At 38.2% G+C, this 16240-nt stretch overlaps 2 protein-coding genes across 5 annotated transcripts; one reads left to right on the forward strand and one right to left on the reverse strand.

Annotated features, from left to right (window-relative positions):
• Window positions 1-8754: 8754 nt before the first annotated feature.
• On the forward strand, window positions 8755-14333 carry Tst (superkiller complex helicase subunit twister). Of its 4 annotated transcripts, XM_076781640.1 has the most exons (12): window positions 8755-9249; window positions 9443-9556; window positions 9656-9965; window positions 10032-10683; window positions 10738-10969; window positions 11057-11310; window positions 11385-11517; window positions 11597-11875; window positions 12022-12926; window positions 13019-13377; window positions 13462-13640; window positions 13721-14333. In XM_076781640.1, exons 2-12 carry the CDS (start codon window positions 9527-9529, stop codon window positions 14048-14050), a joined length of 3663 nt encoding a protein of 1220 aa, XP_076637755.1. In that variant the 5' UTR covers window positions 8755-9249; window positions 9443-9526; the 3' UTR covers window positions 14051-14333. The 4 variants fall into 4 exon arrangements, with proteins under 4 accessions (XP_076637755.1, XP_076637757.1, XP_076637756.1 ...); XM_076781642.1 differs by lacking the exon at window positions 9443-9556; XM_076781641.1 differs by lacking the exon at window positions 8755-9249 and having other exon boundaries at window positions 9271-9556.
• On the reverse strand, window positions 14311-15892 carry Sec13 (nuclear pore and COPII coat complex component secretory 13). Its single transcript, XM_076781644.1, has 3 exons — window positions 15510-15892; window positions 15030-15414; window positions 14311-14690 (listed from the first exon to the last, which is right to left on the reverse strand). Exons 1-3 carry the CDS (start codon window positions 15749-15751, stop codon window positions 14382-14384), a joined length of 936 nt encoding a protein of 311 aa, XP_076637759.1. The 5' UTR covers window positions 15752-15892; the 3' UTR covers window positions 14311-14381.
• Window positions 15893-16240: the final 348 nt, after the last annotated feature.

Raw genomic sequence — 16240 nt, forward strand, 5'->3', positions numbered from 1 at the left:
CATGCTTTTTTCGAGGGTTCTTGGGTACCAAGCATACGACTCTTGTTTGCCTGTGCCATAAACACACCTATTATCTTCATAATGTTCTCGCCCGCCTACGTGCATCTCAACAGCCTTTCTTCCAGCGTCGAGACCATGTGCATGTCTCAAATTTGAAAGACTAGCCTCTCTCGTACCGTGTTTCTCCATGCAGAGTTAACGGCGACGATTGTTTTGCAACTATTTAACCGTTGACCGATCGGCGTGACTACCGCAAAGTCGTTTTATTGCTTGTTCCGTTTATTGGCGATACGTGCAGGCGTTATTGCGTAATCGATAGTGCCGTTGGAGCGGAACTACACGAACGAACGGTCGAGGCAACCAGAATGCCAGAATCCACGAGAATCTTATTTCGTGGTACGGTATCCAACGGAGCCAGCAGTAGCGTCGCTCGGCGACGAAATTTTCAAACGACCGTCACGCTCCGTTTCCAAGAATCGTCGGTGACTCATGCGGCAGGTCGTGTGGGCGGTGAACGGGGTAGCCGGAACATATCGAACAAGACGCGTGACTCACCAATCTGATATGTCAGATATTCGCGCCTTAACCTGCTCCCTCCGGATGGCTAGACGTTCCTCGACCTGCCGTTTCCTCCGCTGTAAGTATATTACAGGTGTCACCCGTAATCAAGTAGCCAAGATACAAGAGGAAGCTAGGTTACTGGTCTCGTTGTAACGCGTCATTTACTTTGTGCACGATCACGCGAGCTACGACGCGTGATGCTGGCAAGATCGAGACGAGTAAATAATTTTTTTCGCCTAAATCGAAACATCTGCTGCGAGCGATAACGAGCTTATCGTAACTTGACCCCTAAGATTTTTGCGCCAGCAGACGAGAAACTGTATAGAAGCTTCGCGAATAAATGCATATTTTTTGTTTGAAAGCTATCATCGAGCACACTGCAGATTTTTGTAAAATTAATTGCAAGATATCGTTCAGACAAAATCTGACACATTTCGAGTGGAATCTTTCCTTTACGATACCGAGATAATAGTCATATTAAGTGAAAGGTGTACGAATAGGGTTTTATTCATTTTTACGGTTGTTATTTTTAGCCGTGTAAAGTCTGTTCGACTAGTATGCTATTATACTGCAAAGATGTGTCTCATTACGGACATGAAGCGCAAGGGGCTGACATTCACCTGCTTAGCTTCACACCATGATGAAATTCGAATAGACACGCGGTCGTCGTCCTTGAGCTAACTTCTGCCTATAGCCAAGGCCTCGAGCTTAGCGGCCACATTTGAACGTTACCCGATTGGAAAAATTACGACGCCATGGAATGTCATTGCCGTTTCGTAAATCGGTGCCGCGATGTAGCTCACATGTGCTCAGGGAATACACGCATCACGTTGTTTTGCCTCTTTCACGCGCAATCCCCAAGAAAATGTAGGTTACGCCTTGTTCGCTCAAGTTTTCGAGGTTAGAAATCATGCATCGATCTTCCTAGTAATAAACAAGAGCGATCTGCAAGGCCAGATTAGGAGAAATAGCGGAATTTTTAAAACATTTTTAAAAGGGAAAGTAATTGCAAGTATGTTCGGCCATCCCTGGGAAAAATTTTAATGGGAGATTCTGGAGGCCAAAATAACACGAAAATCAAGAATACTAATTTGTTGATGGACGCTTCGTTAAAAAGTTATTAACGTTTAAAGTTCCGCCAGTATTGAATTTTTTTCTCGAAAGTGGGTAGAATTTCGGGGATATGTCTATTCACCAAAAATGATTGTAATTGACCCCCGAAACCGAAAATAATTTTTCCAGAACGATTTGAAATTTTTGAATTTAATTGTTAATAACTTTTTAACGATGCCTCCATCGTCGAATTAGTATTCTTGATTTTCGTCTTATTTTGGCCTCTAGAATCCCGCAATAGAATTGTTTCCCAGGTGTGGCCGAACACCCTGTATACCATGGAAGACTGTCGACCTTTGTTCCTGTAACGAAACACCGAAACGTAAAATCGAGTAGTTTGCACGTGCAGCGTGCCTTTCTTTCGGCTACTGGAGCCTGAGATAACGTCACGTGGTTGCTGACATCGGTGGTTTTTTCTAGAACAAAGACGGAAATGAGATCGAACGCGAAATGTCGCAAAACTATTTGCGAACAATACCGAGCGAAACGGAATCGAACTGGACTCTGCTCTTTGCAGCTGCGACGGACAAGAGCAAGTTTAACGACGCAGCCGTGGAACTCGCGCGAAATGAGTCAACACCCGCTCCCGTTGCCTCTTGCAAAACGCACGTGCGTTTCGGTTCGCTGTGCAGTTTGCAAACGTGGGAGATAAAATGTGCTCGCCGAGAGGATATATGCCATACTTGTATAGATACGTTGTTAATAAATTCGGTACGGTTGGTGCGCAAACAGCACGATTATATGCAACTTTCGTGCCACATACGTGTACACAATGTCAATCGGTTTAATTTTCATATCAATAACAATATGCAGTTACACGTACACGGGCTTAACACAGAAATAACGTATATACGAAAGTCGAAACGTTTCGTGTCCCAAAAGTTTTATTTTAGGTTAGGTGGTGGACTCTCTGGTTATACGTAGTTATTCTACTAAACAGGAAGTCGATGTTGAAATTGCTTTGTCGAGCAGTTTAGTATTTATCCCGTTTTGTACTTGTCAAGGCTTACGGCTAGGAAGAAGGCAACGCAACACCTGATGGAAAAACGGAACAAAGGCATTGTTTCTGTCTGAGAAAATGATTTCTTTGGAAGCGTCGGAAAGAATGTAAATTGTCAAGGTCGTTACGATTGCATTAATTCCCTAGAGAGCATTCACGCTCAACCAACACGAAATGTACAGAGAAAGGTGTATGTACAACTATCATTTTAGTAATTAACAAACGAAGGTTGACTCGGAATTATGATTGATTGGCAATAAATGAAAATTAACTTGGACCCATGCATATATTTTGGAAAACGTTCTACGTAGGTTTACAGAATTTTTAGGTTAAGGACAAATTTTGCTTCGCTTCTCATTTTCCAACCTTCTTGTTGTACCAGAACCTTATGAAAACTTCTTTATAATACCGGTATTTTTAGGTAGCTATTTTGATCACCTTTAAAGAAACCGAATGTTTCGAATATCGGTATGATGTCATCGAAACGACGTTATATCGGTATAATATCGATAAATATTCTATAGAAAAGAGAAAGGAATCGCGAGTTAAATATTAAAATTAGGAAGATCGTCGTTTAATTTCTAAATTATCAAATGTATTTAAACAAATCAATTTATAAAATTGGAAATGATTCGTGCGTGGGCACGAACAGTCGGGCGCCAGTACGGAATTATAAATTTTAAGGTGGCAAGTTTAAATTTCGTTAATCTCTTTTGGTATTCATACACGACGAGAAGGTAGGAAAACAATGTGTACGGTTCTGTACGCGGTTTGGCGTGATGTCTAGTCCAACAAACTATTGTATGCAAAATAGTAGTTCCCAGCAATGATATTCCCATCTTCCACGCGCTTTGTTCGTCCCATAACCTCTTCGTGGGAATAAAAGGAAGAAATTTTGTTCGTAGTTGAATATATTCACAGTTACTGCTATAAATACACGTATCTGTATGGGTTTATAAACTCGAATAAATAACAGTATAATACAAAGGAATTAACCTGTTGCTTAAATAATTTGATAATAATAAAATAACAAATGTATTATGGGATATGAGTATTTTATCGCTTTTATTTAGACAAATAACATCAGTGACTATAATTTAATGTAGACGAACACAATAGTAGCGACGATTGTAACGATTTATATTAACCTAATAATCCATTATCGTTCCTCATGTATGATTAATAAACGAGGCAAAAGTCAACGTTCATATGACACGTTTTCAATACGAGAAAATCCAGCCGTACAGAAAGGCTTCGGGCCATGTTATATGTTATGATTATCGCTGCAATTAGTCACGTCACTATCTGGAATGAGTAAGATTTAAGCATGCAGGAAATGTTTCGGTACACCCCGTAGCCTTTGTGTGTGCGTAGTCCTATGAGATACCAACGTTTAAATGCCACGAGATAAGGAGCAGCTTTGCACGCGTTACATTGTCATTCCTATTTTTCTAAACCGTGTCCTAAGATAAAGGGAAAATCTTAAAACACGCCGATAATAACCGGCTGACTTTGATCTTTGCGCTTACGTATAAACGTAATCGATATAATGTTCAACTTCGTTCCTATTCTTATTCGTAATAAGAAAAATTAAGAAAGACTGCGGAAGATTACGAAAGCGATTGTCACACATAACCAAACATAAACCAACGAAGTTAGTAAGTAAGTAAGTAACGTTGGGAATGACACAAAAATGGTAATGGGGCTCTAGAACTCCATAAAAATGGGCCGAAAAAATACATTGAGTGAAAGGTCTATTCGTATGCCTCGTCTGTGGTCTGAGAAACACTGCTATAGCAATCGAATAATTTTTGCGTCGTGAGAGAAGAATCTGTGCGATGCCTCGTGACGAGAAATAAATCTTATCGCATAAAACTAAGAACTTGTTCTCCATTGGGCAATCGGACATTAGCTAAAAATACATCGATGACACGAGAAATTGGCATTCTACTGGAAAAAGATGCCAAAAGATGTCGTTTTCCAACGGTGAATATAATCGTTGCAACAGACGGTACCGGGGCAAATGAAAATAGCAACTCGTCGCTAGGATCGCAGCGATCGATTCTTCGAATTGCACGTACTTACCGACGAGAATTCTACGATGCACTGTAGTGTGTACGTAAATACATGTGAGTTGACTATGGAAAGGATTAAAATTCATTTCTAAATCTGTTGGTAATGTGAGTGATACGAAAATGGTAATGTGGTTTCAAGACCCCATAAAAATGGGCCGAAAAAATACATTGGGTGAAAGATCTACTTGTATACCTCGTCTCTGACAATACTCTACGATCTTTGATGAAACAAAACTAACCTAGCGAAGAAGCTCTATATTTATGATGACCTATGCAAAGCGGATCGCAGCCAATTCGCTAATATTATTTAGTTTTTAATTAACAATTGCATTACCCAGCTAAGAGTGATACGATTATTAATTAAACGGTAAATAATATTACCCAGGTCTCACCACGAGGAGGTTGCTGCGAGTGGAGACCCGAAGGGAGATAGATGGAATCCAAGTTCCATCGATCTCCCTTTTACATCCTTAGAAACTAGATTAGTCATGCCAAGTAATTATTTTGTTTAAAAGAGGGACGAAGCTAAATCGTGGGTGACGCGACGCGACGCGATACGACGCGACGCACCATGCAATAGTGCAAGGAACGAGAGACGCGAACCGAATAGCGAGGCCAAAAGGGTCAGCTCGTTGCCTCTTGGCAAGTCCGATCGAAGGGGAAGGGAATCGATGCACCCAACACGGGTTCCCCATTTCCCCCAAGCAGCCTGTTGGGAGCCAAATGGACCCAACTCGGGATGTCTGACAGAGAGAGGGATCCCGAGTTGGGGCTACCGCAGACAGGAACAGTCCCTGATCCCCTCTGCGGCCGAAATACCCTTTCCCTTGAATCGTCTCGCTAGAGGACGGCAACTGACCCTTCGGGCCAGCTAATCGGCCGATCACTTGCTTTCTACATGGAAGCAGTGGTGATCGGAGGGGACGAGAGACGAGTCAAAGAGAAGCTACTTGTTACATAATTACTTGGCAGGACACGCGACTACACTAAAGACTTAAGTCTAAATGTACCAAGTAATTATTTTATTAAAAAAGGAGTGAAGCTAAATTGTGGGTGACGCGACGCGACGCGATGCTGAACCGTGCAGCAGATCTTCGGATCGAATCAACACTACCCTTGGTAGATTGATTTCTATTTCTAGAAATCGATCTATCATTGGCAGGCGACTAGATCTTTCGGACAAACTGGACGGCCGATCACAAGTGACCGAAGCAAGAAACGAGATAACGAGTCGAGAGAAGCTACTTGTTAAATAATTACTTGGCATACGCAGATACACTAGAGACTTAAAATTAACGTCGAAGCTCAAGTCTAGTCAAGTTGAAGCTAAAATTCGGACGATAGAAGGAAACAAAGTTCCTTGATTTAGTAGTACCAAGCAATTATGTGGTTAAAAAGAGGGATGAAGCTAAATCGTGGGATACGCGACGCGACGCGACGCGATGCTGTACCGTGCAGCGGATCCGAGGATCGAACCTACTGCCCTTGCTAACTCGATCTCAACAAGAAAACAGATAACTGCAACCCCGAGTCGAGGTCTCCATTTCTCCAACGCAACCCGCCGGGAGCCCGAAGGACCCGACTTAGGTTGTCTGACAAAAGAGAGAGTACCTGAAACGGGGTCGACTTCCGCTGGAAGGTATGCGTTTCCGCAGAATACGGAAACTCCACACCTTCCAGCGAAGAACCGTTTTCCCTCGATCAAGCTTACCAAGGGAAGGTGATTAGATCTTTCGGACTCGATACACGGCCGATCACATGTTTCAATCGATGAAACAGCGGTGACCGAAGCTAGAAACGAGGGAACGAGAAAACGAGAAGCTACTTATTGAATAATTGCTTGGTAAAACGCGAAAATATGTACAATAAAGAAATTTTCGACGTTAATTTTAAGATTCGCGACGAAGCTTAAATCTAATTTACTTGGAACTAAATGTCCCTCGGCGGATGACTCCCTCGGCGGATGAATCCCTCGGCGGATGAATCCCTCGGCGGTTGTGGCGTCTTCCCTCGATGTCCTTGGAATCGATCTGTAATAGATCTGACCTGAAACAGAAACTAATACTTGTATTAGTATCATATTAAGGAAAATTTAATAAACCCTATCCAATCCACCTGTGATTTGACAGGTGGAGAAATAATTTGTTCGGCTGATGTATTGGAGAAGCTAAGAAATTCTGAAATATTCCTACACAGAATACACAAAATATTAATAAATTAAACAATGTCAGTCAAAATATATTAAATACACTCAGTCAAAACGACAGAACAATTTCACAGATAATGTCAAAATAAAAATTCAGATTAATTGATAGACGATGTTGATGAACTTATCTGACCAGTAAAAATATTCGACGAAATGAGAAACATCTTACCAAATCAGATTCAACTAATACCACAAGTAGTGAAATCGACAAAGCAACTTTGCAAACAAAATCGGAATAAAAATTCAGAGTAATCGACAAAGACAGATATGAGTTCAGGAAAGAATTGGAAACAGAAACATTAAACGATCGAAGGAGAACCCCCATAGAAAATCATTTTCTCTCAAAGTCACATATGGTCAAGTTAACGCAACAATTGTCCAAATAATAGAAGAATCAGTCAATAGAATATGTCATTGTATGTCAAAAATGGTAGATACATCTACAGTAACGAAACGAAAACCGATAAATTCAATAAACCCAATTTTGCATCAAACGATAGTAAAAAATGAACGAGCAAGCTTCAAATCAGAAAAATAAGAGAGAAAGGGGATATTTAAGCAAGACTTATCACTGGTCAGCAACTGGTCACTATTGGTCATCGTGTGTTCACCACTGGTCAACTGGTCAGTAGTGGTCAGCGCTGGTCAGTAGTGGTCAGCAGTGGTCCCCCTGGTCGCCACTGGTCAGCCTAGGATGATCCCGGGATACCCACCAAGCCAGCAGTTCCGTCACCCTTGGAGTCCCCCGCGACAATGAGACATACGAGTCTCCACATGTGTGACGGAAGAGTGGGGAGAGCACAGCGTGTGTCAATCACCTCAACCCGTCCGATGGACAAATTATTTCGCGAAAAATTATTATTTACGCATACTGATGGGCCCTTTCATTATTCATATACCACATATTGTTAAGAATTGTTTAAACTATTGCGTTGGAATGTTAAACAATGGTAAGTTTTATTTATAATTGTTTAATTCACACCATCGTCGAATAGGTACTCTTTATAGACATATCCTTGAAATCCTACGCATTTTTAAGAAAAAGATTCTCGTCGAGGTTACCCTAGGTAGGAATCGCGATTGTAAAAGAAATACAATAAACATTCTTAGCTACCGTTTTTTATTTGAAGCTATGCGAAACACAGACGAGGTATACGAATAGACCTTTCACCTTATGGACTTTGATGACCCAATCTGACTGCCACACCGAGTTATTCTTTAAATAAATGATGCATTACAATTTAAAATGAAAAATAGAGGATTTTCGATGTAGTTGTCAATGAGGTACATCCTTACGTATTTTAATAATCTTGAAATCTTTAAATAACCTTAATCGAATGGTTACTCCCGCTAGTTGGGTCATTTCCCTTAGCCAATTCGGACGGTTTTCTTCTTCGGTGGAGCTTCAATAATGTCCAATGTGATCTTTATTGTTTTCTGGTCTAGGTAGAGGAGAATGCAAATAAAAAGCATGGAAAATATGTATGATTTTGATTTTTTATTAATATAAATATAAGGAATGTTTTACACATTTGCAACTCTATTAAATAAAAACATGCCTAGAAATTTTTTATAATAAATAATTTAGGAGTATAATGGACTTCAGAATAATGTTAATGTACGTTCTACGTGAAAAATTGACGAATTAAATTAGACAAAGTCTGGAAATTTATATTTTCGATTCAATTTTTCACGTAGAATCACCCTCCTCCCTCCACTTGCGTGTACCACCAAATACGGGACACCCTGTATATTTGATTCATATCTGTTCCAAATTTTGCCGCTAATGCTTTAAATAAACGAGTACTTAGTAACGTTGCGTACACAGACCTGTAAATTCATGTAAGATTCTAACAGTTTCATTTTTCAAATATGTTGTGAACAGTATAGTTAAACGTTTAACAACAAATGTAACTAACGGTTATACAGAATTCCCTGCACTTTGTTCCAATGGCGTAGCATCTACCTTCTTTTATATCTACAAACTTTTTCCCATTGGCGCCAATGATCTCTATCTGTGACTAAATGTTTTCTTTAATAGTTTATTTAACTCTTTGCGAACGTTTGCCACTGTTACGCATTCGCGTGAAAGTAGGGTTGATGTACATAGCACCACAACGGAAATTAATTGGTAAACAGTAAACCACCAACCACGCGACGCAACACCACGTATATTTATCTGCACTAACTGTATCAATGTGGCTGATGAATTCATCTATAGGTCGCTTGTTTGGAAATTTTGTATACATAAATTTGTAATAAAAGTGTTATTAACCTGTCAACATAGCTTTTAGGTATTGTATAATGTACATACGTGCAGAAATTTGGTTTTTGAAATCTTACGACTTTTAATAAGAAAATGTATCGTTATTAATTGTTCCGTCCGCAAAGAATTAAACAAATGATATCGTGTTTATCATTTAATTGAAATCAGATAATACTTTTGGTATTTATTAATATTTATTATTTGTGTATATTTTATTATAGTGTTTTACACAATAAACGGAAGCATATTGACTAATTAGTACAAAAATTGTGTTGTTTGTGACATAAGTACAATATCTGAATAAAATGGATGTGGAGGATAATACAGATACAGAGGTGTTTCTTTTTCAGTTACATATTTTTATACTATATTTGTTTAAATTACTTTATAATTATAAATACTTTAAACAGTATTAAAACATTTTTGCTCTGTAGTTGCAGTTTATATCACCCTCTCTTTTGTCTGATAGTCAGACTGTACTGAAAGAATATATTATGTGCGTGGATAATCTTCCAATATACCATCTGGATAATGCCCAATGTTATTGGCCAAGGAAACCTGATATTTTGTCCCTTTTGGACTTTGATTTGGCATTGCCTGGCACTATGTTAAAATTTGAGCGTGATCCTGTTACCGGGGAACTTGGAGAAATGTGCGAGGTTCCTGTAACATCGGCTGGTGAAAATGCACGAAATTCAATGTCTATGACCCGTGCACCAGGGCCTGCTACAGATAGTATAAGAGGTATTTTGCTTTTTTGCTTTTTATTTTTGCAAAATTTGATAAATTAAGGATTATAATTGTTTATAGGAAATGCCAGTAATATTCCATTTTGGCCAGGTGGCTTTGATGAACCCGAAATGATACAAAATTTAACAATGGAAGATATTGACTTTGAAAATAATTTAAGAACCTTAGCAAAAGGATTCACAGCTGGAATAGAATTTAAAAGCGATAATTGCACTCCAAAAGAGGCAACAACACAGGAAGAACAATTACTGGAATCAGAGAAAAATGAAATTGAAAAAATAGCAGAGAAAATTAATTTAATGGCGATCGTAAACGACGAACGGAATGTGCTCGATATTTGGTCATCAGGAAAAGACTCGAAGAAAGAGAAAGAGATTACTAAACCTTCAGATATTCAAGAATCATCGTTTGATGAAATTGTTCCGTTTTTAGATAAATCGGATATTCCTGTTTTGAAAATCTCAGATAAACCTGCAGAGAATGCAAAATCAGAGTGGGCAGAACAATTAGATGTGTCAATTCCAATAAATGATTTTGATAAACATATATCTGATCCAGCAATGTGTTTTCCTTATGAATTGGATACTTTTCAGAAACAAGCGATCCTTAAGTTAGAAGAAAATTGTAATGTATTTGTTGCCGCTCATACATCGGCTGGAAAAACGACAGTAGCAGAATACGCGATCGCGTTAAGTCAAAAACATATGACAAGGTACAATTTGATAATTCTAATAATCGAGCTCAGTGTTAATTATATTTCTTTTAGGGTTATCTATACATCTCCTATAAAGGCACTTTCAAATCAAAAATATCGCGATTTCAAAAAAAAATTTGATAGTGTTGGATTGTTAACAGGGGACTTACAAATTAACTCGAATGCTTCGTGTCTTATCATGACTACAGAAATTTTGCAATCTATGTTGTACTGTGCAGCAGACGTTTTAAGAGATTTAGAATTTGTTATTTTCGACGAGGTGCATTATATTAATAATGACGAAGTAGGTAAAGCTTCAGAATATATGTATATTAGTTTATTTTTGTTATAACATAACTTATGATTTATTTTATTATTTTGTGTGTTTTAGCGTGGTCATGTTTGGGAAGAAAGTGTCATTCTTTTACCAAAAACAGTTAACATAGTAATGTTGTCTGCGACTGTACCGAATCCACTAGTGTTTGCAGATTGGGTCGGTCGTACTAAGAAAAAAAAAATGTTTGTGATAAGTACTTTGAAAAGACCTGTACCGCTACAACATTATTTATATACTGGAACAAATGGTAAAACTAGACACGATAGATTTTTAGTGTTAAACGAAAATGGTGAATTTTTGCTCAATGGGTAACGATCGTTAACTTCTATTATTATTACACGTATATACGTATTCTATGTGTGACACACGGTCGTTAATTCAGGTACGAGAAGGCAACGGCTGCGAAAAATACAAGTAATAATAAGTTTAAACATACTACAAATTTGAAGAATGTTATGTTGCCAAAACAAGAGCAGGCGTTGTGGTATGCTTTTATCAGTCACCTCAAGAGTAATGTACGATTAAAGTATACGTATTTAATAATTAATAGTTATTTATTCATACAAGTGATTAAAATTTTACTTTTTTTTTCAGAATATGTTACCTGTCGTTGTGTTTATGTTATCACGAAAGCGTTGCGACATGATTTCAGTTTTATTAAGAAATGTCAATCTCACTACCGAAACTGAAAAACATACTATTAGAGTCTTTTTCCAGAATAATATTAAGCATTTGAAAGGCACGGATAGACAGTTGCCACAAGTTCTCATGATACAAGAATTGTTGCAAAATGGCGTTGGCATACATCACAGTGGTATATTACCTATTTTAAAGGAGATAATAGAAATGCTTTTTCAAAGTGGAATTGTAAAGGTCAGTTATCCAAATATAGTAGTGCCCACTTAAGTGACCGTACTTTTGCCCACCACATTTAAGCGACCGCGGACACTTGAGTGGGCACTACTGTATTATGTTTTATGTCTAGATATTTATTAAACACATTGTATTTTATCTTGTAGTTACTGTTTGCGACAGAAACATTTTCAATGGGTATGAATATGCCAGCGCGCACTGTAATTTTCGACTCCATTAGAAAATACGATGGTAACAATTTTCGGATACTTTATCCTACCGAATACATACAAATGGCTGGTCGTGCTGGTCGTAGAGGCCATGACACGGCAGGAATGGTTGTAATTATGTGTCGTACATCGTTGCCACATTTGAATGAACTGAAAACTATGATGTGTGGTCAAGCTCAAAACCTAGAATCGAAATTTAAAGTAACATACTCCATGGTTTTAAATCTGAGAAGAGTACACGAATCAGTATCAGTCGAGGCAATGATGCGCAGATCCTTTAAAGAATCGTCATTTGCTTCGAAACAAAATGTTTACAAAGTCGAATTACAAAAAGTGGAAGATGAACTATCAAAATTACCGCCCTTAACTGATCTACAAAAATCCCTCTGTGACTTTTATAAGAATGCCGTCGATTACTTGGAATATCTAAAATATTTAAAACCGCTTTTATACGAGTCACAGAAGAAAATAGTACAAGATTTAGCACCTGGCAGAGTTTTGATTATATCTTACGCAAGCCACTACAATAAACTAGCTCTCATATTGAGTAGTGTTCAAAGTAAAAGCGGTAGACAATACAGGGTATTAGTTCTTAAGAATTCCGAACTATCGAAACCTGCCGAGGAAAATCCATCGAAAGCAATTAAGTTCAAGAAATCCGAAAAATGGCACGACATGATTGCTTTAACAAAAAAAGAGTTGTTCGTTCCATCTGGAGTTCCAGTCGACGAAGTGTTAACTATATCTGCGTGGCATATATTAGAAATAACAAATTGCAAAATTAATGTAGATTGCGCTTTAGTCCTTGCAGGTTGGGAAAAGAAGCAAATACCAATGTATAGGTAAAAAAGGATCAATATAAATTGAGAGTTGACGGGTTTTTTTTGCAAAATGAAATTTATGCAATAGAAAGTTAATTTAAGACTATTTTTAGGAACACGCCTTCTGATCAATCTTATCAATTCGCTGTACAACATTTAATGATATTATCGTTGAGTGCTGCTCAATATCCTCCCGTTTTACAACCTTATATGGAAATAAAATCGAACTATGATATTAAAACGAAAATAAATCGGTTACTTCGTTTAAAAAAAGAAGTTGACGATATGAAATACACAGAAATTTCAAATTTTGAAGAACAATTTGAAATCGTATTTGAACGAAGCGAGTTAGAAAGCAAGAAGATGAAGCTTCAGCTTCAACTTAGCGACGAAAAGTTGAGTCTTTATCCGGACTATACAAGTGCTGTTGCTCTTCTTAAAGATTTGGGATACATAGATAACGATGAAAGAGGTTGGCATTGAGTAACATGTTTTATAAAGATGATCAGTGTTGGTCAATTATTATTAATATATAATATGTTCAAATATTTTTCAGTTGCATTAAAAGGACGAGTCGCGCTTCAGATGGGTAGTAACGAATTGCTAATTACAGAACTTATTCTTAAAAATGTATTAACAATACTTCAGCCAGCTGAAATAGCAGCATTGTTGTCTACTTTAGTATTTCAACAACGAACGAACGTTGAACCACATCTTACTCCAGAATTGAAGAGGGTATAATTTTTTGACGTAATTTCACAAATTATTTTGTAGAAAATACCGTTTGTAACATTTATATTTTTTCATTGATCTAGGGATACGAAGCGATACAGAAGATATATTCCGAATTGGAATCTTTAGAACAGCATTATCAATTAGCAACGCTGCAACCGTTGAATATCGGTTTAGTTGAAGTGGTGTACGATTGGGCGCGAGCAAAATCATTTGCCGAGATTATGGAGAAAACAGATGTACAAGAAGGAATCATAGTGCGATGTATTCAACAATTAAGCGAAACGTTAAGAGACGTTAAAATTGCAGCTGTAACTATTGGTGATCCTGTTTTAAAGGAAAAGATGGAAGAAGCTTCTACCGCTATTAAGAGGGATATCGTTTTTACCCCGTCTTTGTATACACAAGATTAAGCGTAGAATTAATCCTATGTACAATAATTTATTTTTGTGTAAATTTTCCAGATATTTTCAATTTCGATCATTGAGAAATTGGTATATTTTTATAATTTATAATTTATACATAGCTCACGAAGCATACGTTCTTTACGAAAATTTACGACGATTTTTTTTACTATAAATACTAAGTATTGAAATTAATTTTATCTTGTAAATTATAATTCTTTTTATGTAGATATACGATAAGAGTACAAACATATAGCATAAAATTGTAATTAATACAGAACAATTGTTTTAATTTACAGTGTTTATTAGTACAAAACATTCTAGACTCTATTTTCCGATATTATAGTGCTCGTTGATCAGTATTATTAAGACTACCTTGACCCTTGTTTGTCTCAGAAATGCAAGTCCACTGTCCTTCTGTATTTTCACGCCAAAGGGATACTTTATTATCCCCACCACTAACTGCTAAAATACCTCCAGTCAATGACCAACTCACATTCCAAATGACATCATCAAAGATATTAAGAATAGTTGGTGTCCAACTGGAATAATCATTCGAAGTCCATACAATTACACGATGATCTTGCGAACAAGAAGCCAATGCAGCTTTAGATGGTCCAACAGCTGGTGCCCATGCCACGCCTCGTACCTACGTTTGATTATTTATATATGTATAGGCAAAGAATTCTTTTACCACGTACAGTAATGCCCGTACTAGCGTTCGTACTTTTGCCCATTTTAGCATCCATTGTTATCACCCTCCCTCCCCCCCTCCGACACCGTTCTTCGAAGTCCAACGGTGTCGAGTGTAACTTGACGCCGATCGTTATCGATACATTGTTTATACATAGTATTGGATCTCACTACCATAGAATTCAGTTTCCCGCGTAAACGTCCGCGGCCGGTCCCGAGCTTGGACGTTTAAACGAGTACTACTGTACGTATAATCGTTTTGTAAACCTGAAAATCAACCAAAACGAAAACTCACCCAATCACTGTGTGCTTCAAGTTTATCTTCTTCGATCCATCTGTCACCTTCGTCTTTCCAAATTTTAACTAAAGTATCACAACCTCCTGTTGCCAATCTTTTTACAGCGCCGTTTCTTTGTGTTCCACTAGCATCAAAGCTGGGCTCAATAGCTGGACACCAACTTACGGCATTGCATCCAATGGTATGAGCATTTGCAATTTTTTGCGTGTCCCATGTATCTCCATTATTGGTGAGAATAGACAACGAACCATCGGAACTACCGCAAGCAAGGATCAAGCCAAATTCGTGCGGTGCCCATGCTACCGAGTTAACAGATGAATCGTGACCGGTATATTCATAAATTTTTGTCCACTCTCCTAGCTCCTTCCAAATAATTACTTTTCTATTATAAGAAATAACATCGAGTGGCTTTAAAATAAAATAAATTGTTTCGCTTGTTACCGAACGCTTCTACCGAACGAAAAAATTTCAACATACCGATCGTAACTGCACGAAGCTAACAGATTTCCAAATTTGGGATGAGCCCATGCAACCTGCCACACAGGTCCAACGTGACCCTTCAAATCGGCTACTAAACTTTGCGATCCGTTCTTCAGATCGAAAATTTTTACCAAATTGTCGCTGGAACAAGTTGCTAACCTCAAACCATAATAATCCATTTCCGCATCGTGAATCATATCTTCATGACCGGTGTCAACGGTATTCAAGACAGACACCATTTTTACGACACTTTTTTTACAAATTTCTATAAATGTGCTTCTAAAAGACGATTAATCAAAGCCCGTGAAAAAGGGTTACATTCTCCAGTGTCTGTCACATACGTGGAAGCATGTGCGCACTGACGCCAATGCACAGTTATTCTGCGCAGATCGAGCCGGGTTGACCTCGGAGGGTCGACAAAGACAAAATGACATATGCCCTCTTTCTCGATTCACCGAAGCTGTCCAAAGTAAGTTCGGAACGTCTCGTGGGAGTCGAGAGAGAAAGGCTCACACTTCCCTTTTCGCTCTTGAACAACTAATATCCGACTTCCCGTCAACAGGTCTCCACTGGCCTCTGCTGACCGCTGCTGACCACTCCTGTTACTTCTGACAACGTATAACGATTACGACTGGCTACTGTTAGCCTCTCCCAGCTTCTGCTGACCACCGCTTATATTTCTGACAACCAATAACGATTACTACTGACTCCTGTTAACTCCTGTTGGT

This window comes from Colletes latitarsis, chromosome 14 (assembly GCF_051014445.1).
Source record: "Colletes latitarsis isolate SP2378_abdomen chromosome 14, iyColLati1, whole genome shotgun sequence".
In the NCBI taxonomy this organism is placed as follows: domain Eukaryota; kingdom Metazoa; phylum Arthropoda; class Insecta; order Hymenoptera; family Colletidae; genus Colletes; species Colletes latitarsis.

Bases quoted from the DNA above. Each gene is read 5' to 3' on its own strand.
- Sec13 (XM_076781644.1), bottom strand. From the start codon at position 15,751: ATGGTGTCTGTCTTGAATACCGTTGACACCGGTCATGAAGATATGATT. The intron at 15,415-15,509 runs GTATGTTGAAAT...TTCTTATAATAG, and splicing joins GCTTCGTGCAGTTACGATCG to AAAAGTAATTATTTGGAAGG. The intron at 14,691-15,029 runs GTGAGTTTTCGT...AATCAAACGTAG, and splicing joins TTGAAGCACACAGTGATTGG to GTACGAGGCGTGGCATGGGC.
- Tst (XM_076781640.1), top strand. From the start codon at position 9,527: ATGGATGTGGAGGATAATACAGATACAGAG. The intron at 9,966-10,031 runs GTATTTTGCTTT...AATTGTTTATAG, and splicing joins TGCTACAGATAGTATAAGAG to GAAATGCCAGTAATATTCCA. The intron at 10,684-10,737 runs GTACAATTTGAT...TATTTCTTTTAG, and splicing joins AGTCAAAAACATATGACAAG to GGTTATCTATACATCTCCTA.